The following is a 25,368-nucleotide window of genomic DNA, read 5'->3' as shown; positions in this document are numbered from 1 at the left end:
CACTTTGAATGTCATTTGATATTCAATAATATTAAATCTATTAAACATTTTTGTTATCTTTAAATTTTATATTTTTCAAGCGCAATTGTAAAATAGGTTAATTATTGAGCCCTTGAAATACAGATGTTTAGCGTCAAAAGTTTAAATTCACAAATGTTTGAATTGAAGTTTCTTAGTTTTTAAATGCTCAATCACGAATGACTGGGAGACCAGAAAATGACTGGAAACTTTATTGACCGGAAAAACCGGGAAATGACCGGGAACTTAATTAAAAACCCAGAAAGTTAATTCTGATTGCAGTAAAATTCAAGTTTTCATTATTTTCATAATTTTGTCAATTTAGAAAAGTGATTTCTACTTTATATACAGTTGCAGATTTTGTAGTGTATCTCATTTTAATCTAATCAGATAATAATTTATTACATAATTTCTATTTATTTATTTATAAATTAAACTAGTTCTTTGGAAATGTATGTCCTTTATGAAAAATTCCCCTTTTTTGTAGAAAATTAATCTTTTCGGTTAATAATTCAAATATTCCAGTTGGTGTTTCATCATTTTAGTTGGAAATTTTTCAGTTCGGTTGAAAATTGATCTTTTCTAGTTCATAATTCAATAATTTGGATGAAAGTTCGTCTTTTTAAATTGAAAATTTAACTATTTCGTTGGAAATCCACATATTTAGTTACAAATTGGATTGTTTTTGGAGAAAATTATCTTCTTTATTGCAAGTTAACCTTCTTGTTTGAAAATTCTTCTTTTCGGTTAAAAATGCAAGTATTACAGTAAAATATTTATCATTTTAGTTGAAAGTTAACCTCTTTTGTTGAAAATTAATTATCTCGGTTGAAAATGAATCATTTTAATTAAAAATTAATTTCTTTGGTTGAAATATGAACTATTTGATAGAAAACTTGTTTTTTCTTTAGATAAAAAGGAATTTTTTGACGAAAATTTAACTACTTTGTAGCAAATTTCTTTCTTTTTTTAGTTGAATATTATTATTTTTAAACTGAAAATGTAACTATCATTTCAGTTGAATATTCCCCAATTTTATTTTAAAATTCATCTCTTTGGTTATAAATTCATTATTTGACTAAAATATTAATTATTCCATTTTTTGTTGAAAAATTATATTTCTTTACTTAATTCGTCTTCTTTGGTAGAAATTAATATTTTGCGTTAAAAATTAATCTGGTCAAAAGTAGAACTATTCTAGTTAAATATTTATAATTTCAGTTAAAAAATCATCTTTGTCGTTTAAAATGCAACTATTCCAGTTAGATATTTACGATTTTATTTGAAAATTCATCAATTTGTTTGAAAATTTAATTATTTTTTTAAATGTTAGTTCTGTTTTGTTGAAAGTAATTTTTTTAATTAAAATTTATCTTACTTTCATTGAAAATTCTATATTTGTAGCTGAAAATTCATTTGTTTCTCTAAACATTTTTTTTTAACCGGAAATTTAATTATTTTAGATTTGGTTGACAATTTATTGTTATTAGTAAACGTGATTTTTTTAAATTCATTTATTCCAGTTGAAGATTCATTGATTTAGCTGAAAATTCTCGTTTGGTTTAATATTAATTTTTTTACTAAAAATGTTACTATGCCATTTCCAGTTAAAAATTATTATTTTTTTAGTTCAATCTGCAATTAGTTCGTTAAAAATTCATGTTTTTTTTTTAAACTTATTTTTTGATAGAAAATTAATCTTTTTTTTGGAACTTAAAAGTGTTCCAATTAAATATTCGTCATTTTAGTTGAAAATTCATCTTTTTGGTTTAAAAGTTAAGTAATACATTTGAAGATTAATAATTTAATTTGAAAATTGATTAATTTGGTTGATTTGAAATACTTGGTTGAAAATCCGTTTTTTTGTTGTTGACAATTAATTTCCTCATCTGAAAGTTGAACTATTCCATTTTTTGTTGAACATTGATATTTTTTTAGTGAAAATTTTAAGTATTTGTTTAAAAATTAAATAATTTCGCAATTTTTGGTTTTTTTTATAATTATAACATTTTTGTGGGCATTACTTTTTAATTGATCAACTTTGGAGGTTTCCAATGTTAAATTTCACTATGTAAAAACAAGAATTCGATAGATTTTGTGCAGGTATATTTTCTTCAACAATTTATGTCTTTTTTAATATAAAGTTTAAAAAAGTTTTCACCTTAAAATAAAAAAATACTGTTGCAATTGTAAACTTTTATATTCCCAATATTTAAAAAATCCTCTTATCAAAAAGGTCAATAATTTTATGGAAACATTTAAAAACGACATTTGTAGGTTTTGATATAGGTCATGGAAGGTTCTTCAATTGGGCAATCAAATTTATAAATCGGTATTGCTAGATCATAAGAGTTCTTGGGTGGTGCGTCAAATGCTTCACTCGACGTGTGTCTCGAAGACAAAGTTTTTCTCATATAAACAGAATACACTAATTTTTTTGAATTTCGCAAATTGGTACTTTTGGGTCATAAAAGGTTTGAACAATAGGTTAATAAATGCGTCTTGAAGATAGCAAACAACTACACTGGATATAGTATTATTGTATTTTGAATATTAAAAAAATTTTTCTCATACAAGCAGAATAAACCATTTTTTTGAAACTTCATAAATCGTTACTGGTAAGTCATGAAAGTTTCAACAATAGGTCGATCGATGCGTCTCGAAGACGCGAACAAATACTTTCCATGTCGTATTTTTGTATTTTGAGTATCAAAATAGTTACTCTCATATAAACTAGGCAAACATTTTTCTAATCTCTTAAACTAAAAAAAATCACTTCGAAATGGTTAATCTAGCTTATAATCCTATCAAACCTGGATATCAATTGAAGCTACAATTTGTACCACATTTTATTATATGGTTCCTACTTTTGGAGATATGGTGAACAGAAAAAAGTTGCGCACGCAAACAAACACGGACATTTAAAATATTTTATTTTCGAACTTCAGGGGTAGAATTTGATCAAAATGTGCTATAAAGGTAGTTTGGAATATTTAGGTCAGTACAAACCTCCATCTATGAGGAAGCAATTGGCTACTAAGATTCCATTAATTATTTTGTTCAACTCTCCCCCTCGCTTAGTTTACCTCCCCTCTTCACCCTTTGTACTCCTTCCTAAAATTCTTCTTCTACTTCCCCCTCCTTTCTTACACAGTTGACACTCCCCTTCCCCTATTTACCATTTCAAGTCCACATTTCCCCACCCTCATTTCTCCTCATTGTCCTATCCTCACCCCCTCATTTATCCCTACTTCTCATACTTCATCCATACTTGCCATCCCCCTCTCGTTTCGCCTCACTTTCCGTATTTCTCCTCCCTTAATTTCCCCATACTTCCCCTCACTTTCCCTACTAACCACTCATCATCACTTTACCTACCTCCCCTCATCACTTTACCTACCATCTCCCCTCTTATAATTTCCCCTCACTTCTCCTCCTAGGAAAAAAGTACGACCGGCGGACGTACAGTGGGAAAAAATTGACATTTTTGGTTCAAAATAACGTACAGCCCACAAATATCGACCGATTTGGAAAAAAAATTCTGAAAAAAAGCCTATAATATTTCTAGGAGTTTTCGAGCCTGATTTTTAAATTAGGCTTTCAATTTTTTATAAATAAACTAATGTGACGGAAAAATTGTCATTTTTCTGTTTGACGTTCCCAGTGCTTGTCAGTAACATGAAAATGGTTGAAATCGTCGAAGTTTCATAGAGTAAAATTAGTTAAAGCTGTTTCAATAATATATAATTAAACAAATTTTATACACAAATTATTGGTTGAAAGAATGTTTTTCACGATATTCCATAATTTTACGTTGTTTTTAAATTGTATTGCATGAAATTTGGATAAAAATAGTATAATGACGGAGAAATTTCTTTTAGAGATTATTATTGTTAATATTACAAACAAATTTAATAAACAAATGCATTAATCAGGCATTGTTTCATCGAAAACTTCGTTTTTGTTCAATGTAATGATTTTTAAAATATATCAGAAAACAAATGCATAGATAAGACATTTGTCAAAAGAAACATTCCTTTGTTTCAGTGAAAACTTATTTAATTAGGAACTTCATTATAATTTCAAAAAAATTCATAAATCATAAGCAACCTTATGACTTTTTGACATAATTTTAATAAACAAATGCATTATTGGGGCATATTTCGAGGGAAAAATTCTTTTTTTTTCTATTTCAGTCTTTAATGGAAACCCCATGATAATTTCAGCAAAATTCATAAATAGTTGATACATTTTTTCTTAAATAAAAAAATTTCCCTTGACAGATGCCTGAATAATGCATTTGTTTGTTAAGTTCTTTTTAAAAAATCATAAAGTTTATCAACTAATCATGAATTTTACTGAATTTACTATGAAGATCCCAATTAAAAAGAGTGTCATCGAAAAAAAAATGTCTTTATAATCTCAAGAAGAAATTTCATCATCATTATATTGTTTTTATACAAATTTCTTGGAATATAACTTAAAAAACGTAAAATTATGGAAAATTGTAAAAAAACATTCTTTCAACAAATACTTTTTTTTATAAAATTTTTTTGTTTATTATAGGATATTGGAATATCTTTAACTAATGTTACTCTATGAAACTTAGGTTATTTCAACCATTTTCATGTTATTAAAGAGCACCGGCAACGTCAAATAGAAAAAATGTCCATTTTTAAAATCATATTTGTTTATTTATAAAAAAATGAAAAGCTTATTTTAAAAATTATTATAAAATTACTTCAAATCTTTTCAATCCTTAAAAATGGAATAAAAATCCTTTGAGAACCCTAGAAAATTCCATGAAATCAGATATTTTTCTGAAGTTCTGGAAAATTTATTAAAACTTCTTGTGAAGGCTCTTGACATTCCTAAATATCCTCGAATTTCTTGGAAATCTTATAAAATCCTTAAAAAATACCTTGAAATATTTTAAAATATCTAAAAATATTGTAGGTCATGCAATGGGTGTCTGACCTTGAAAACTTTAAAACCTGGAATTCTCATTGAAATTTTCACGAGAACCTTGAATTAATTTTCTGTTTTATAATAGTTATTTTTATTGAAATGGAAAAAGTAATTTAAATCTTTGAATCTATTATGAAAGAAAAATCTCGTTTAGAACAAATTTTGCTACTTAAAAGTTTTTTATTTATCGAGATATAATTTGTCTTTTACTCATTACAGAATAAATAACGAGATTTCTAGGCATTTTTCGTAGAAGTTGCAAATTATTTTATAGATTGCAACGAACATACTTCAAAATCGTAAATAATTCTATAAGTTTTTAATTTCGTCTCCGCTAATATAAAATTTGAAAGTATAAATCTTTTTGTGATATCCAACTTAACAAAAGGTTTTTAAGCGTACACTAGATTACAAAACATTATTAGAGATTTCAAACGGTTTTAAAGATTTGAAAGGATTTTGAACACTATACAAATATTTCACGGATTTCAAAGATTAAAAAAGACGTGTACGCCAGATTTAAAAGATTTCGAATGTTTCCAAAGATTTTAATTCTTTCAAAAGTTTAAAAAAAGCTATAACAGAAGATTTCAAGAGATTTTACACAAATTAAAAATATTTTAATGATTGAAAAAGAATACAAGAATTGCAAAGATTTTAAAAAGGTACAGTACACCAGATTTCAAAACATTTATAGAATTTGAAACATACCCCCAAAAATGTCGAACATTTTATAAAGATTGCAAGAAGGTCAAAGATTTGAGAAAGGTGTGTACACCAGATATAAAAAATTTCGATCATGTCCAATGATTATAAAACTTTCAAACGATTTCAAATATTCTAAGGGCTTCAAGAGATTTTAAAGAATTCACAACAATTTTAAAAGATTGCACAAAGATTTCAAAGATTTTAAGGATTTCAAAGACGTCTTATGACCTCAAAAAATTTAGAATTGGTTTATTTACGGTTCTGCTTTCTTTAAAAATTTTTGGCTAATAAGAAATGAAATGGCTCATTTTTTACGTCTATAACAAACGGTTATTTTATTATAAGGATGTAAAAAAAGAGATCTGGCAAAACTTGAGTTCTTGACCTGAAAACCCTGGAAAAGACCTTGAATTTTGTTCCTATGAATCGCTGGACACCCTGCTATACAAAATCCTTTCAAATCTTCCGAAATTCTAGGTCATTTTTTAAACCACATGCAATATTTTTGAATTCCTTTAAATCACTAAAATCCTTGGAAATGCCTTTAAAGTTTTTCAATATTTTAAAAATTGTTCGAAATCTTTGTAAATACCCTAAAATATTTCAAATTCTGTGAAATATTTTGAAATACCTCGACATTTTTTTAGGTTCCTGAAAATTCCTTTGAGTCTTATAAAATACCCTAAAGTCATTGAAATATTTTGAATTTCTTAAAATCTATTGAAAAATCTGTAAAACCTCTCAAAATACCCTTACATTTTTTTAATCATTTAAAATCCCTTCAAATTCTTGAAATCTGTAGAAAATGTCTTTGGATTTTTTTAAATATCCTAACATCTATCAAATTCCTTTAAAGCTATCGATTCTTGTGAACAAGTTCTTTTGAATACGTTAAAATATAAAATTGTTCAACATCATTTGAAATTCTTGAAAATTCCATTCAATTTTTTTAAATCTCCTAACATTATTACAATGCTTGGAAATTCCTTGAAATGCTTCAAATCTCCTTGAAACTTTTCGGAATCCTTAAAAATACCCAAAATATTTCAAATTTTTTAAATTACCTTGACGTTTTTTTTTAAGTTTTGAAAAATTCTTTGGAATCTTTTAAAATCTTTGAAACCTCTTGAAGTTTTAAATTATTTAAAAATTCCTTAGAATCTTTTAATATCTTTACAACCTCTTGAAACTCTTAAAATCTTTTGTAATTCTTACAATCTTTTGAAAATTCTTTGAAATCTCTTAAATTCGTTTGAAAATTTCTTGTAATTTTGAAAAATATCCTAAAATTTATTTTAAAAAGTTAATAATCCTTAATTCTTGTGAATACAATCTTTTAAACCCTTTAAAATATGTTGCGAAATTCTAGGGAATTCTTCAAATTAACATATAATTTGGTGAATTTTTTAAAATAATTTTGTAAATACCTTGAATTTTTTTAATCTTTCGAAAATTCCTTGAAATTATTGGAAATATCCTAAAAGATTTAAAATCCTTTGAAACATCTTGACATTTTTCTAAACTATTGAAAATTCCTTCTAATCTTTTAAAATACCATAAAATCTCTGAAATCTCTTAAAATTCTTAAAATCAATTGAAATTTTCTATATTTATTAATATTTCCTGAAGTCCCGTAGAATTATTGGAAATGTCCTGAAACCTTTTAAATACCGTGAAATCTTTCAAAATCCTTAGAAGGTTTAGGAAATTCTTTGCAATCCCGTACATTTTTGTTAAATCTCTTGAAATGTCATGAAATATTTGAAATTCTTTTGAAATCTACAAGTTCGAAAAAAGTCTGAAAAAATTATTTATTGATAAATTAAAAATCATTTTTAAAAGTTTTAAATACTTTAAATTCAGAATAGTTCTAATGCTTTGATTTTATAGTTAAGTATTTCCTACTTAAATCTCAGGTACGAAAGGTTAAATTTCTTAATTTTTATGATTCGGAAAAATGTTTGGTAACCCGGAAATGACGAAAAAGTTGTTTTCGTTTTTTAAGGCCACCTTGAAATTTTTATACTGAGATTTGGCTGCAAATAAGAAACTTTAATCACGCGAATCATGATTCCTGATTTTAATTAATTGACACATGGTTAAGAAAACTTAAGAAAATAAAAAAAATGAATATTAGGATCAGCGTCTAAAACATAAAGCGAACTTTATTTGATAAAAAAAATTATTATTTGATCTTTCAGACTACCGAAGCAGACCATCACCCGCCAAAGAATGCAAGTGAAGTAAAAATCATTGTTGGACGCAACATTACAACAAATGTAATCGGATGTTGCCTATCAGTAAACCCAGAAAACCCGTAGAAGTTGTAAATCTTATCGAATCTCCTTGTAAATCGTCGCGAAATTTGAGTAATAACGCCCAGCTTGAAAGCATCAGTCGCGAAAAGATGTCCAACATCCAAAAAAAAAATGTTTCGACCTCGACAAGCTCAAATTTTGAAGCAAGTCCAGGCTATATACTTTTCCAACTCAAGTATAACGAACTAAAAATAGGTATGCGCGAAAAGTGGGGAAAGAGAAAGAAGGCAAGCAGGATTTCAATAAAAAGTGAAGCACAGATAGTTCTGAGCGATTTGAAGGGTGCAAAACTAGAAGGAATAATCTCAAGAAAAGTCAAGCCCTACAATCTCAGCAAACTGTGTTTTATCGTGGTTTGCGATATTTGCATTAAGCTTTTGGGAGGTAAAAAAGTGGTTATGTTTGTAAACTATTATAGCGTTTCTGCCATAAATGACTTCTTTCAGAAAATGATTTGCTTTTGGGCGCGGCTTTCGGACGAAGATAAGCCAAACATAAGATTCAATATGCCAAGGTATAAAGAGGTTCTAGTTAAAAAGTTGGAAAAATCTTTTAAAAGGCTCGATGCGCTACCGAATGATATAGAACCTGTCTACAGAACAGCACAATATTTAGAGAGTATGTTAAAAACTAAAACTGGTTTAACTAGAAAACAACAAAAAGAATACAAGTTAACAATCAAAACACTCACTCTATTGCTCTACAAAAACAACTGCGCTGTCGAGCAGGAGGCTCTTCCAAATCTTCGGGAATTGTATAAATGTTTAGCGGGACAAGATGGCAAGTATCCTGCACGTGTCTCTTTCGAATTATATCTTAAGGTATATTACTATTTCACTTTGATTTTTGGTCAGTCGAGACATCCGTGTTTAGAGGAGATGATACAGAAGTACATGGCTGCGAAAAACGACATTCCAAACACCTCGATTGATAATCCAGCATCGAACGAGTATCCGGATGTGGTTTTTGAAGAGTGTAGTGATGACGATTCGGATTGTTACACAGATTTAGGCGCGAATGCGGAAGCTGCTGATGAAGAGTGTAGTGATGATGATTTCTATGAAGATCAGCTTGATCAAGAGCATAATAATCAAGCGCATGTTGATCAGCATGTTGATCGGCATGTTGATCAGCATGTTGATCAGCATGTTGATAGCAAGTATGTTGATCAGAAACTTGTTCGCCAAGAACCAATTCCACCAAGAAGAAGTTTACATGAAAACAGAGGTAATGGTGCAGATATCGATGAACAACCTCATCGTAATCAAGAGTATATTAAGGAACAGTACGTTCATCAAAATGTTGATCAAAAATATATTGATCGTGTACATGTTCGCCAAGAACCAGTTCCGCCAAGAAGAAGCTTACATCAAAACAGATGTATAAACGATGAAGATTTCGATGTACAAAAGCATCTCAAACAAGAGTACTTCGATCGAAATGTTGATCAAAACTATGTTGATCGTGTACATGTTCGCCAAGAACCAGTTCCACCAATAAGAAGCTTACATCAAAACAGATGTATAAATGATGAAGATTTCGATGCACAACAGCATCTTAAGCAAGAGTACTTCGATCGAAATGTTGATCAAAAATATATTGATCGTGCACATGTTCGCCAAGAACCAATTCCACCGAGAAGTTTAAATCAAAACAGATGTAATGATGCGTATTTCGATGAACAACATATTAAACAAAACTATGTTGATCATCAACATGTTCGCCAAGAACCAGTGCCACCAAGAAGAAGTTTACATCAAAACAGATGTAGTGTTGAAGATTTTGATGAACAACGTCATCCTAATCGGAAGTACCATAATCAAGAGTACATCGATCAACATGTTGCTCAAAAATATATTGATCATGTACAAATTCGCGAAGAACCAGTTTTACCACGAAGAATTTTACATCAAAACAGATGTAGTGATGCAGATTTCGATGAACAACATCATCCTAATCAAGATTATCATCGTCAAGAGTACATCGATCAAAATATTGCTCAAAAATATATTGATCATGTACATGTTCGCCAAGAGCCAGTTCGACCAAGAATTTTACATCAAAATATACGTATTGATGAAGATTTCGATGAACAGCATCATCCTAATCAAGAGTATCATCGTCAAGAGTACGTCGATCAACATATTGCCGAAAAATATATTGATCATGTACGTGTTCGTCAAGAACCAGTTCCATTAAGAAGAAGTTTACATCAAAGCAGACCTTCTCGTTCAATTTCTCCATTCCAAACAAACAGTCCTCGCAGATTTTCTCAACAATTTCATCCCGAGCAATCTGATTACTCTTTACCAGGTTGCAGCAGGACTTCACAAAGTCGATCCAATCAGATTGAGTTCCCTGTCAAGGAATCCGCTGCGATATCTAGTTATCAGCCAAGCGAATTTCGTGAACGGAGTCCGCTTTTGAATAGTAGAAGGGAAGATTCCAGAAAATCCAGGAGAAGTCCAAGGCACAATTCTAAAACATCCCATCCTAGGGCTTCTGAAACATCCCATCCTAGGGCTCCTGAAACATCCCATCCTAGGGCTCCTGAAAAATCCAATCCTAGGGCTCCGGAATCATCCGAGAAGCTCACCAGCGAAGCATCTTATCTTGTGCGTAAAGCTCTTCAATTTAACCTGCCGCATCTAAAAAAAGCAGGGATAAAATTGGAGAAGTTAATCAAACTAAATAGGGTGCAGTGGGAAGATATTGAACATTTAAAGCATATGATTGATTCGGAACGTCCTAGGGGTTTCAGGTAATCCTTAGCCGAGTGATGCGGTTTTTGTTTTGTACTTGGGGGAAAAAAAATATGTACTACGCATGAAAGAACGTGATAGTTATTTTGTCGGTATAGTGAAACTTTGTGATTTAAATGAACTGTATGATCATTTTTTTTACAAGTCACTTTGTATATATACACAGTGTGTCGACGATAATGTTGAAGATGTTGAGAAATATACTTCGTTGACACGGAGCTGTAGAGTCTTCTCTTTAAATTCGTTTCCGACATATATACCAATTTTTTGTCATACTGAATCGTTTATCAATCTCCGAAATTCTTTTTTTTTTATACCTTTTTTGAGAAGTATTCTGTAAATTCTTGAGAATTGAGAATTTATGTAAAAGGAATAGAAAACGAAATACTTTCTGAAATTGATTCGTGAAAGTGCCAGTAATTATCAACGTTGAAGAACACGTTGTTAATTCTGATTTGCATGATTTATGCTTATGTTGTAAATGATTCAATTTTAATAAATAAAATAATTTGTAATCTGTAATTTTGTGTTCGTGTAAAATGTTAAAAAAAAATTAACTATATATTATTTTTAGAAATCGGTAAAAAATGCAGGTTTTATTTATACCCGACTTGAGTCTTTTCCCTATCCCTCAATTTTTCCTATTTAAAAAGAATTCATATTTTTCTCCTGTTTTCAATAAATTTCCCTTATTTCTCATTTTTTTAAATCTTAAGTACGGATTGAATTACAAAGCAATAAGAAAATTCAACTTTTTTGTCTGAAAGTTAATTCTCTTTAATTTCAAATTCTTCTATTTTTTAGTTCAGAACTTATTTCTTTTAGTTAAAAATCGTCTTTGCAGCTTGAAAATGAAAATTAAAAAAATTTAATATTCCCTAACAATTATTTTTTTTGTATTGAAAATTCAAGTACTTGGTTGAAAGTTGGACAGTCTTTTTCATTCATTCAATTTTATTCAATTTTTTTTCATTTTCATTCAATTTTTTAATTTTTTGTTCGAAGATTGATCATTTCAATTATAAAATTATTTTCTTGGTTCAGAAAATAACTATTTGATTGAAAATGTTTTTTTTATGGTTGAAAATTAATTTTTAAAAATGAAAATTGAATCATTACAGTTGAATATCCATTAATTTAGTAAAAAATTATTATCATTGATTAAAAACTTGACGATTTTGGTAAAAAATAATTTTTTTGGTGATTGTTGATAAGTAATTTTGTTAACTAAAAACTTTGCTATTTTATTTTTGGTTGAAAGTTTATTAATTTCTTGAACATTCGCCTTTTATTAATAAATTCAACTTTTTTGTCATATTAAATTTTTTTTTGTCAAAAATTGAACTGCTTGGTTAAAAGTTAAACTGCTTTTTTACGAATCTATTTTTGTAAAAAATTCTTTTTCTTTTGTTAAGAATTAATTATTAAATTAAAAATGTAACTATTCTAGTTAAAAATTCATAATTTTAGTGTAAAATTCATCTCTTTAAAAAAAGGCATTTTTTGTTAAAATTTTGTTATTAACCAGTTTTTTAACGGAAAATTTAAGTACTTCATTTTTGGTTGAAATTTGTTGTTGAAAATTAATTTTTTTTGTACTGAAAATGTAACAATGCGAATACTTTAACGATGTCTAAAATTGTAACTATCTTAGTTTAAAATGCATCATCTCTTTGGTCGAAGAATGGACTATTTTTGTTTGACGACAGTCGACTATTTTGTTAAAAATTCATCGTTTTGAACGAATTCAAGTGTTTGAAAAAGAAATTTTGTTGGTTGAAAAGTTAAAAACTACGTATATGATTCAAAGTTGGAATGCTTTGTTATAAATTTATTTTTTCGATTGAAGATTTATCAGTTTAGTTAAACATTCATCTCTTTGTTAAAAAAATTAACTGCTATTTTGTTAAAAAATCTTCTGTTTTCGTTGATAAATAATTTTCTTAACTTAAATTTAGCTATTCCATTTTTAGTATAAAGTTAACTATTTTTATTAAAAATCGTCTTTTTTTCGTCAATTTTTGGAACTGAAAATTTAACTATCCTATTTTTGTTTGACGATAGTAAATTATTTTGTTGAGAATTCATGAAAAGTTGAACTGCTTTGTTATAAATTTATTTTTTTCGGTTAAAGATTTATCATTTCAGATGGAAATTAATTTCATTGGTTGAAAAATTAACTAATTTTGTTAAAAACTCGTTTTTTTGGGTTGAGAATTCTATTAATAATGCAGAAAATTTAATAAAATTATTAAAATAGTATTGAATATTTAAATATTAGGAATTTAAAATCTTCCCTATCAAATTAAATTTTTTGAATTTATTTACTAATTTTATATTAATTTTTCATTTTCTTATTCGCACAATTTAACAACACAGATATTCTTTACTTCGTAGAATTAAAACATTTAATTTCATGGGATTTACAATAAATATTTTATTATTTTGTTATATTAATGTATGCCTTAATTAGTAATAACATTTAATTCAAGTAAAAAAGATAAACTTCCAATTATAATGCTTATTTGAATTCCGCGCTTAACGCTTCTGAACGCTTGCTCCTGCAATTTGATTGGCTCCCGGCGTATTTTCGGCAGGTGTAAACTTCAGTGCTAACTAAATTCTATTATACAGTCACGAAGAAAAAATTTATATTCTCACATTAATAAATGCGATTTCTACAATAATATTGTTAACATGAATTAATTTTACAATTAGAATGAAGAAATTTATGCTTTTTTTCAATATTTCAGAAAATGTTCTAAATTAAAATTGCTATCAGAGCTTAAAATGGTGTTCCGGCACTGAAATGATATTGATAGAAGAACGTGCGCAGGTCTCAATTTTTTGCTTCTGCGCATTGCCGGTTAGCGGTTGGGGGAGAAAGGAAGAGGCCGCGAGTCGCCGCCATATTGTAAAAAATTGTCGGCTGCGTTGCAGTGAAATAAAACACCGAATGTTTAAATAAACGTAAATAATCGTGCAGTGTTGTCCGTAGAATTGAACTACTTTAATCAGCGAACTCCGGAGCTCTTCATCGTGCCAGTTATCTAAAGTGGTAATGCCTTTTTATACGAGATATCTTCCCTTTTTTCTGTCATTTACACCTAGCCATAGAAAATCATTTTTGCCCGATGCCATCGAGTCTTCAATCAATGTAATGGATGGTTAAATTAGCGGCGATCAGCGAAAAATGAATAGAAAACTATTCTTGGACTTTCATATCATTTTTTTGATTAAAAAAAGGGTTGAGCACATTTTGTGGGAATGTAGTGCCACAAAAAATAGTGTCATGCCTCATCCTTCGTGGATAATATAGAGATTAGGGTTCATTCACGTGCATCATTGTAGTGCAATTTTAACATGTTTGTTTTACAATTTTCAGTGTTGTAGGGCAAAAAAATGAGTCAAGCAAAATCGAAGAACGTTGCGCAGGTAGGAGGGACGAAATCTGATGAAACTGAAAATCCTCCTGTTGTAAGTATTTTTTCAATAATGCGGTATAATAATAATCTTGTAAATCGGCATTATTACAGCATTTCTGGCAATATTGCTCATAAACAATGTTTAAAATTAGTTTTTTTTTTCGGTTTGTGGTGAAACTTGTGTGGTATAAATTCCTATTTGAAGTTGTCGCGTTCGGCTGATACAGAGTCGATTCTAACCTAAAAATGCTAGCTGGGGTGTCGCCCGGGAATCTGGGAAATGATATGATCCATTTTTTGTAACAGTATCCGTTTCACCCGCTTTCCAAACATTGAATGGTTCAAAGTTCAATGTGAGCGTTCAAATTCTGTTTTATCTAGAAGTATTGTTCCGAATTCAATAAAAATGGGCATAATAAGTTTCTTTTATACTCCATTGTTTTCAAGGCAGTTGTGCCAAAAGTCAGGTATGTGGAGAAAAAAAATTGCTATGATTTAAGAACTGATGTGGTATCATCAGTCATGTTTTATGAAAGAAAATCATGTTTTTTTTTAGAAAAATAGTTGAACTTAGGGAAAAATAATTATTTTAACAATAGTTTTTGCAATTTAACTTTATTCTTAATGTCGCATCTAAACAATTTCTTAACAATTGTTGCATTTTAATAAGTCCTGTCTTATTATTTCGGGGAAAACATTCCCTTCAACAATAGTATTTACAAATGATGAAAAAGAAATCGGCTTATTCAGTTTATAAAAGATTCTTTGAATGTTAATTGTAAATGAAAAATTTGAGCATTTCAAAGATTTTTTTTTTTCGGTCATCCTGATGTAATATTCTTGTTAGTACTTTGTTTGCCTTTGATAACTTCTTTTTGAAATTTCCTCCTCCTGGCAGTTATATTTTTGTTTAAACATTTTATTATTTGCTTGAAAATTCAACACTTTTGTTTAAAACTAAACGTTTTGTTAAAAATGTATATTTTTGGAAGAAAGTTGAACCCGTTTGTTAAAGAATAATTTTTTTTATTGCAAATTCAACAATTTTCATAAAAAAGTCATCTCTTTTGGTTATTTTATTAACTGAAATTTAAACTATTTTGTTCAAAATTTATTATTTCTTGGTTCAAGGAACTAATCTTGATTTGAAATTTTCTATATTGGTTACAAATGCAACTTTTTGTTTGAAAATTTCGAATCTCGGGTTGAAAATTAATCTGTTTTACGGAAAAATAATCTTTTGGTTTGAAAATGTAACAATTTGGATTAACTTTTTTCTTTCTTAAATGAAAAATCTTTATTTGTGGAAAATTAGGTTTTTTAATGGGTAAAATTTTCATTTTAAGTCAAAATTTATCTCTTAAGGCCATTTGAGCGTAACCTCAAAAAAAATTTACATTTTTTTCCAATTCAATTAATGCTCACACGAAACGTGGTATCGAGTTGACCATTTGAGAAATTAAATTGCAAGCATTAAGAAATGTGGGGCTGGTTCTAAACTTTTATAATTATAAGAAAAGAAAAACCGTCTAATTGTAGAAATTTGAAAGGAAGTTGGGTTTGAAAACAATTTGAGGTTACGCGTGCGTGGCCTTAAATTGAGAATTTGACTTTTTTTTATGGAAAATTAATTTTGTTGTTGAAATTAATTTTTGTAATGAAAATGTTGTTTTTCCCGTTTTTGACTGAAATTTTATCCGTTTTAGTTGAAAATTCTATTATTTTCTTACACTTAACTATGTTGTTCAAAATTTAATGGGTACATTAAAAATGTTAAATTTTCAGTTGTAAGATAAAATAATATCACACTTTTGATATATGAAGTTTGATGTCAAAAAGTTAGCCAATTCTGATAAAATCTACTGAAAATCTTGGTATTTACTAGCTTTTTTAAAATAGATATTTGGATAGCGATTAAAAGACGAATTTGCAATTTTTTTCAAAAATGACACTTGCTCTAGAGAAATGGGATGCTGAACAAGAGTAATAACGGGTTGGAACAATGATTATTATGTTAAAATTAAAACTAAATTGTTACTAATATTTGAAATAATTTAAAAAAATTATATTTTACCCCAATTAGTATTTGATTTTTTAGAACATTTATATAATGAAGCCATTTTCGATAAAAAAAATTGGTTATCTGGTTCTGTACTGCAACATTCCATCTGCGAAATTCACACTAAAAATAATAAAATGTTTTCTTGATTCTATTTTTAAAAATTACATCTTTTTATGTAGGAAACCACTGTTCCAAAGTTGGTAAAAAAATTCATCTTCTGCGTAAAGGCAGTCTCTCCCGTTAAGCAAATTATTTATCATACTGAATATTATTGTTATTAACAAAAAAAAATCGGCCCAACTTAGATTTCAAGCGTTTAAAAAAATTAGTTAAATTGTGATTTTTTCAATGATGATATCATTCAATTTAGAATGTGTATTTGAATTGAAAGAATTTCAAAATGCAGTTTTAAAGGCTTAAACATTTAAAAATTAGAAACGTTTAAAATCGAAGGTTTTTGATAACGAAAATTTTTAGTTGATCAACTGTGAGCATGAATTAATTAAAAAATTGTGTAAGTTGAAGCAATGTTTAGAAGTTTTGAAAAAATCCAAAATTAATTAAAAATTTGAAATGATTTCAAATAATTTAAACTATTATCACTAAAATTTCGGTGCAAATATTCCACGGCCTAATTTGAAACCAAATCTAGATTTTGGCAGATTTCGAACATGAAATTTAGAAGCTTTTTAAAAATAACATTTTTTAAGAATGCTAGAAAAATTGAAAATGATTTTTTTTTCTGATTGTTTGAAATTCGAATAATTTTAAAAGATATTGAGAAGTTGTGAAAAATTCTAATAATACTTTTGAATTTGAAATAATTCGAAACAACATGTAGATGTTTCTAGATCTCGAAATAGAATTTCGAAACATTTTAAGGGCATATGACACAGCTAAATACCTATATTACCGACCACAGTTTTTAAGTTCACTGAATGTTTTTTTGAACCTAAGAACTTTTTTTGTAAATAAAATATCGAACTGAAACTTTGGGAAATGTATTAGTGTACAATAAAGTACGTTTAGGTACTGCATTTTGGTAGGAACTTCATTGAAAATTATTTCATCTTTTTTCTGAACCTCAGCATTTTTTGACGTTCGAACTTTTTTATACATAAAATATCGGTCTCAAACTTTGAGAAATACAAGAGCCGAAAGAAAACTACGTTTAAATACAAAGCTTAATAATAAAAGATGTAAAAAAAATATATTTTAACTATCAATTCCAATGGCATCAGCCAGTAACGTTGTACACTAAAATACGAAACCTGGCGGCCACTAGACGAGGCTCTAGAGGGTTCGTATTTTCGTGTACAACGTTACCGGCTGATGCCGTTGGAATTGATGGTTGAAATATTTTTTTTAGAGCTTTTATTATTAATCTTTGTACTTTAACGTAGTTTCCTTTCGGCTCTTGCTTTTTTGAAAGTTTGAGACTGATATTTTATGTATAAAAAAAGTTCGAACGTTCAAAAAATGTTGAGGTTCAGAAAAAAGATGAAATAATTTTCAGTGAATTTCCTACCAAAATGCAGTACCTAAACGTACTTTATTATACTCTAATACATTTCCCAAAGTTTCAGCTCGATATTTTATTCACAAAAAAAGTTCTTAGGTTCAAAAAAACATTCAGTGATCTGAAAAACTGTGGTCAGTAATATAGGTATTTAGCTGTGTCACATGCCCTTAAGAAATTTTCAACTAAAACATGATTTAGAATAATAACCTGAAATTTCAAATTTTTAAAAATTCAGAGCTGGCACTGAAAATTTTCGAAAAGGAACAAAATTCTGAATTGGAACAGGAAATTTTTCCAAAGAATTATAATTCTGAGTTGAAGCAGAGAATTTTGAAATTGTTACCAATTCTGAATTGAAACTGGTATTTATCCGAAAGAATTATAATTCTTCTTGAAACAGGGAATGTTAAAGTTTTAATAAATTCCGAGCTTAAATAGGGCATTTTTTGTTAGAATGAATTCTAATTCTAAGTTGAAGCGGGATATTTTCGAGAAAAATTATAAATTAGAACAAGAAATTTTCCAAAAATTCTAATTCTTAGTTGAAACGGAAAATTTTAGAAATGTATTAAAATTCCGGATTTGAAGAAGGAATTTTCAATTTTTAACAAATTCTAAGTTGGAACTGGAATTTATCTAGGAGAATAGCAATTCTCAATGGAAAATTGAATTTTTCCAACAAAATTATTGCTCTGTCTTAAATCCAGGTATTTAAAAAAAATGAAATTATGAATTGGAACAGGGAATTTTTCTAACAAGTTTTAATGCTTGAAATTAGTTGAAAACGAAAATTTTCGAATAGTTAAAATTCTGGATTTAAACAGGGAATTTTTCGAAAAAAATTAGATTTCGGATTTAAGGGCATGTGATACTTAGAAATTGTCGATTTTACCAGTTTTAGATTCCCCCGGCTTTTTTTCTAGGATAAGAAATATTTTTCCTTCCAAATTTGGGAAATGATAGCGAACATGCTAACGGACGTCCCCGCACACTTTTTTTTGTCTTTTTTATCAAAATTTTTTTGATATTGCTAACAACGTGCGTGTATATTTCGAGGTTATGTGTTCCAATTCACCCGAGCGTTGCTTCAAAACTACACAATATTTTTTGCCGGAAACTTTGGACTTACAAATAAACATAGTAACTAATCTCCCGGAACACCTTGTTTGTAGCCAATCAAAAAAGTTTGTTTCAACAATAATTTTCAAATTATCAGAAAGGCAGAGATGAAAAACGATGTAACCTCAGAATAATGCATATGCATACAATTTTTATTTAGTACAATAATTTTTTTTTGTCATTATCCCTGAAAAAAATCTGGGGACGTCCGTTATGATATTTTATAACATCTCCGAATTTAGTTTTTAAAAATTTTCATTTTTGTGAAAATAAGCCGGGGAAACTGTAAGAATCACATGCCCTTCAATTTTTGACAATTGATAAAAGTTAAAAATGTGTAATTTGGCACTTTAATTGCATTTATTTAAAAATTGTTCAGTTGAAAAGTGTTAGTAGCTTACATATTATACGTTCAAATTGTTGAGCATTTAAATAAAAAATTGTTGAATGAATCAAAGTTTAAACTTCAATTTTCGAAATTTAAAATTCAAGAGTTTCACTTTGAGTGTTCTCATTTGCAGTTCAGTTCTTATTACTTCGAATGGAACAATTAGATTTAGTGTTCGATTTTTTAAATGTCATTGACCGTGAAAAATGTTTACGAATCGGGAAATGACCGCGAACTTTTTGTCTTTGACAAAAAGGGCCACCCTGATTCTGTCTAAACTAATAATTATCAAGTTAAACATGTTGAATCTCATAGAGTAAAGCCTGATTGCATGTTTCATTCCTTCTAACTAGAAAAATGGTAACCTTCTTGTTTTAGGAGAGCGTTGATCAGCTTGAAGATGAAGTGACTGAAGATCAACCTGATGAAAATGAAGATCAACCTGATGAAAATGAAGAGCAACTGGATGAAAATGATTATCCGCCTAATGGCGAAGAATTCGAATCTGCTGGTGGAGATCAGGATGAATTAAATTGCGATGAAGAAGCTGTCCCGATTGACTCGGAGGAGTTACCCAATGCCGATGATGCGTCTGATGAACTTGTGACTAATACAGAACCTGAAGGTGATTTCGAACCTAATCCCGAATCCGAAGATCCGCCAGCGGACGCTGAGACCAATCTGGAATCAGGCGATGCGCCTGCTTCAGAATCTCCAGATGATAAAAAAGAAACCTCAGTCCCAAATCAGAAAGGTGTCAAGAAGGGAGCCAAGGGCCAGAATTGCGATAAATACGGATGGCCAATCGGTTCCAAGTACGCAACCGAAGATGGCACGTCAAATGAAACGAGTTTAGTCGAGGACGCGGAAGCAGACGCAGATGGTGACAACAAGGCAAATGTAAAAGCCGAGCCTGGCAAGGTGGAGGAAGAGATCCTTTTCAAAGTTACGTCGTCCTACGTGAATAAAAGGTCCAACATGAGGAAAACTGTGATTAACGTGGAAGATGTGGAAGGTGCAATAACAGAGGGCATCCAGGCAGGCACACACCTACCCCATTTCGTGACATATCTTGGTCAGAAAATCAAGTTTCGACTCACTCTATCCCGTACACCCGACAAGAAATTAAAAATAACGATAAAGTTTGGCGGTACCGGTGTGGAAATTCTAAAAAAGATCGTCTGCCTTTGGCTGTGTCGCGAGGACGAGGACAAGGATAAAATACTTTGTCAGGGTCTGACGAGAAACAAGGAGGAACTGCTGATTGTTCTGGCGCAAAAGTTTAAAGAGATTGAGCATATTAAGGAAGATCCGGTTGCTCTCTTCGAGGAAATCAAGCAATTGGTGCCAGAGTTGCGTGGCAAGGAAGGCTTGAGAAGCAAAGACGAGGCTTTTCTCACTGCCTATAAAAGTTTAGACGAGAAATTGGCCACCCTCATGACGATACTGTACAAGGAGGGCTGCAAACGGGGCGAAGGCGAGAACGAGGAAACTCTCGCGCTCTTTCGAGACATGTATTTCGAATTTCAGATTAAACCCGAGTTTACGCTAAAACAGTATCTCTGGGCATTCTATTACTACAATTTAATGTTCACGCCTCATATCTGCCGAGATTTGGAACAAATGATGCAGCAGTACGCGACAATAAAGAATATTGAACTCCCGTCGACCCCGGCACTGATTTTCCCACCTGGAGGACAAACCTCAACTGTGCCGAATCCCTATCTGAAAAAGAAAGAGCCAACTCCAGAAGATAATGCTCTTATTGAGATGGGTGCCCTGAGTTCGGACGGATTTATACCGGCAGAGGGCGATCAGTTCAAAAAGCCGCTGAATCCGAAGAGGCGCACCGCACAGAGGAGGAGACAAGCGTATCAGAGAAACAGAAAGGGACCCGACACTCCAAATAATAAGGGTAATTCGCCAAATCAGAGGAATCTGGTGAATCCGAGAAATGCATCCGCCCCGAGGAATAATGCGCCAAGGAATAATGCACCAAGAAACCAGCCCAATCAGAGAAATCTGTCAAATCAGAGAAATCAACAGAATCCAAGAAATTCGAACAGTGAGAGAAGTGAGCCGATGCAGAGGAGTCCTGCCAACAAAAGACGCCAAGGAAATCAGGGTGGAGCAGCGAATAAAAAACGACCTGCGAATGATGGCGATGGATCCGTTCAAGGCGATCCACCAGTTGCACCAGTTTCCGTCAATCAAGGGAATCAGCCGAAAAAGCCGGTGAATCGAAGAAGGCCTCCTGGTCAGAGGAATAATCAGCCTGCTCAGAGGAACAATCAACCGCTTCCGAGGAATAATCAGAGGAACAATATGCCGAGTCCGCGAAACAATCAGTCGAATTCAAGGAACAATAATCAAGTTCCGTCGAGAAATTCGAGACTTCGGAGAAAGAGACCGGAACGTCATGTTCGCGAGCAGCTGAATCAGATGAAGCAGATGTCGCGGGGACCGCGAGAGCCAAATTTCATAATGGATGTGCCACGCAATCTCTTCTCCTCCTCGCACATTAATCCCGATTTCCTGTCAATGAATTTGCGCAACGATGACTTTATGCAGCACAACGATATGCGCAATCAGGACTTTGGGCGAAATCAGAACTTTAACGACAACCAGCGCAGCCCGAGCTTTTCTCAGTCGAGCTCTCGCAATCAGAGTTTCTCGCAGGGAAATCAGTCACGCAACAACAGCTTTTCCGGGTCAAATGCTCCTCGCAGCCTCTTCTCGCAGGACTTTTTCGACATGCCGCAAAATCAGAATTACTCGCAGAATAGCTCGATGGGACAGAGCTTCTCGCAGCAAGATTCCCTGAGGATGCCTGGCCGAGCGTCGGACTTTTTTATCAATTCGCAGGATTTTTTCTCAGGGCCAAGCAACTACTCGAACAACAGGTCTAGTTCGCTGAACCGACTTCGGGACGAGATGCAACTTTCGGCTTTCAACAATTCAAGAATGGGATTTGCTAACGACAACTTTAACGACAATGATCAAAACAGGGGCAAGAGGAAGAATTACCGCGATAGCTGGTCCAGCAAACGTCAGAAGCAAGGCACGTAATTAATATATATTAGGACTCTTCGAATTAATACGGCTAAAGAGAATTTAAGTGAATAGCAGCAAGTGGAAAAAACAAGAAAGTAGGGTTGTTTTTATGCAGTCTCACTGTTTTGTTTGCTTGCTTCGATGCTTGGATCTAGAGGCTGATTTCTTCGTCTAAATGAAATTCATTTTATGCGAGAGTCCCGATTTTTTGGTGTAAGGTCAATTTTGTTTATGTAAAGAAATCGAGAAGAATTGAGGCGAAGAGAGCAAATTGAAAATAGTCTTTTATACTACATAAGTCGAATATAAGAATGGCGACTACTGGAAAGTCTCTGGAGATGCAAAATTAACTGGGTTCTTTTTTTGTTGTTTTTTTTTTTTGCCTTTCGTTTCAGCCTGTTTTATTGTTCTGAATTGAGAGTAATTGTATTTTCATGTCTCACACATTCCAGATAAGAATATCGGAAATTGCTGAAGTCTCTTTCGTGGGAAATTTGTATGAAAAGAGTGTTTTAATGAAACCTTTTTAATAATTGTGAATTAACGGGCTAAAAAAAAGTATTCCGAGAAGGGAGAATATTCTCCAGAGATTTTGCTGAAAGAGACTTGTTGTTGCTAAAAGGAAGTCGAGATTCATTGCATCTTAAAATCGTGTGTTGTGTTAATAAGAAGATTATCCCAGTGCACTTTATGTATTTTGAGCCCCAAATAGAACTTGATTGGACCTGTTTTGACAATTGGAGTTGAATAAACTGATTGCTACACTTATAGAATTCTCTTCTTACTCAGTTTTAATTAATCACATGTATTGTGCATTCTTATTAGAATTTATAGAATCGAGTTTCAAGTAGCTAAGTTTTTTTGTTTAAGAACTTATATTGATTTATAGAAATAAGTATTCATTGAAAATACTTAAGATATTTCGAAATCTTGTATATTCTAATCTAGGATATTGTAACAGTGAAAAAAGGTTTCAATTATAAAATTCCGAAAAATAAAAGTATTCGTATTTAAGACAGTGTTTTTTTTTTATTTGCTCCTATTTAATCATTTACAGGGTGTCTAGTGACCTTGAAAATCTGGAATTCTCCTGGATTTTTTTTTTAAATCTTGAAGCTCTGGAAGTCTGATTTTTTCACGAAATTCTTGAATTTTAATTATTATTTTTTTTCAAACAGTAATTTATCGAAATGCGAAGAGTAATTTAAATCTTTTAGTCTATTATGAAAGAAACATCTCTATTAGACAAAATCTTTCTGCTGAACATTTTTTTATTCGGCAAGATATAATTCATATTTTTTGTCTATAACAGAATAAATAAAGATATTTCAAGGCATTTTTTGTTGAGGTGTTCAACTTAGGAATTATAAAGATTATAAGTTTAAAATTTCGATGTTAATTCACTTGCAGAATTAGAATAAGCCATGGCCATACAACGGATTTTTCGAGGGATTGACCACACGGTTTTTAAGTGTACAACAGATTTCAAAAGGTTACACAATATTTTTAAAGATTTCAAAATATTTTAAATATCTTTAACATTTCATAAAATTTTCACGAATGTTAACGATATAAAAAAGGCGCGCACGCCAGATTTCACAGCAATTCTACAAACATTTTAATACTTTTAAGATTTAAAGGATCTCGAAGATTTGACAAAGGATACAGTATACCAGATTTCAAAAATTTGAAACGATTTCAAGAGGTTTTAAAACATTTTAGAAGATTTTAAAATATTGAAAATAATTCAATGACTTCAACGAATACAAAAGATTTTCCAAACAAAGATTCGAGAAAGATTTGATAAACGTTTCAAAATATTTCCAGGATTTCAAACATTCAAAAAAGGCGTGTGCACTAGATTAAAAAGTTTCCAAAAAAATTCCCCAAAGATTTGGAACATTTCAGAAAGATTTTAAAACTTACAAAAGAGTTTAAAGATTTTAAAAGGGGTATATTAAACCACATTTAAGATTTGAAACAATTTCAAAATTTTTTAGGAGATATTAAAAGATTTCACTAAGATTTGTAATAATTTAAATAATTACAACGACTTCACAAAGATTTCGAACATTGCACAAAGATTTTTAAACTATCAAAATATTTTAAAACATTTTAATGATTTTAAAAGGTTTCAAGAAATTTGAGAAGATTTTAATAATTTCAAGCGAACAGAAAAGATTTCCAGAACAAAGATTAAAGAAAAATTTAAAAGATTTAAAAATATTTAAAGTGATATCAAATTTTTTAAATAAGATTTCAAATATTCCAGTGATTTTAAACGATTACAACCAATTTCATAAAGATTTCACAACTATTTCAAATATTCCAGTTCAAACGAATACAAAAGACCTAGAGAAGATTTCACAATTTCTTTAAAGAATTCATAAGGATTTCAATGATTTCAAAAGGTCTCAACCCATTTGAGAAGATTTCAAAAGACTTAAAGACTTGAATGATTTTAAACAAGCACAAAAGATTTTGCAAACAAAGATTTAAAAAATAGTTTACAAAGATTTGAAGAATTTTAAAGATTTTACAAAAGCTTTGAAAAATTCAAAGATTTCACCGAAACTTCAAAATCTCACTAAAATTTGTAATACTTCACAAAGATTTGGAAGTATTTATAAAGATTTCACAAAGACGACTCATGTTCGCAAAAAAAATTCAGAAGTGTGGCCGCTGAACCGGAAAATCGGGAAATGACAATGAATTTCTTTATTGACTGGGAATTTTACGAATCTTCAGAAGAAAAATCTGCGAAAGTCCGATTTCAACAGGTTTTTAATCAATTAAAGTGCAGTCTTGAAGATTTAAACAATTAAAACCATTTGAAGTTGAAAATTTATGATAAACAGTTTTTTCAACTGTGAATATAAATAAATTACTTTTTAAATGGATCTGTAGTATAAAAAACTAAAAAATAATTTATTTTTAAAAACGATTCTAAATCCGTGAAAAATTTGAGAATTTCCAAATTCTGTTTTAATTCGAAAGTCTTAATAAGAATTGAAATTGATATTA

General features: G+C 30.3%; 2 protein-coding genes across 4 annotated transcripts in view; both read left to right on the top strand.

Annotated features, from left to right (window-relative positions):
- Nucleotides 1-11,296, top strand: part of LOC117171885 — a 23,369-nt gene extending 12,073 nt beyond the window's left edge. For all 3 annotated transcript variants that reach the window (XM_033359532.1, XM_033359531.1, XM_033359530.1), the window contains one exon: nucleotides 7,896-11,296. In XM_033359532.1, the coding sequence (XP_033215423.1) occupies nucleotides 7,982-10,777 (2,796 nt within the window). In that variant the 5' untranslated portion in view covers nucleotides 7,896-7,981 and the 3' untranslated portion in view covers nucleotides 10,778-11,296. The remainder of the gene's footprint in view (nucleotides 1-7,895) is intronic.
- A 2,374-nt stretch (nucleotides 11,297-13,670) lies between these two features.
- LOC117171887 lies at nucleotides 13,671-23,353 on the top strand. Its single transcript, XM_033359533.1, has 3 exons — nucleotides 13,671-13,832; nucleotides 14,160-14,251; nucleotides 19,669-23,353. Exons 2-3 carry the CDS (start codon nucleotides 14,177-14,179, stop codon nucleotides 22,357-22,359), a joined length of 2,766 nt encoding a protein of 921 aa, XP_033215424.1. The 5' UTR covers nucleotides 13,671-13,832; nucleotides 14,160-14,176; the 3' UTR covers nucleotides 22,360-23,353.
- The last annotated feature ends 2,015 nt before the right edge of the window (nucleotides 23,354-25,368 follow it).

Source organism: Belonocnema kinseyi, chromosome 4, assembly GCF_010883055.1.
Source record: "Belonocnema kinseyi isolate 2016_QV_RU_SX_M_011 chromosome 4, B_treatae_v1, whole genome shotgun sequence".
Lineage (NCBI taxonomy): Eukaryota > Metazoa > Arthropoda > Insecta > Hymenoptera > Cynipidae > Belonocnema > Belonocnema kinseyi.
The sequence above is the reverse complement of the archived record's forward strand: the minus strand, read 5'-3'. Positions and strand labels throughout refer to the sequence as shown.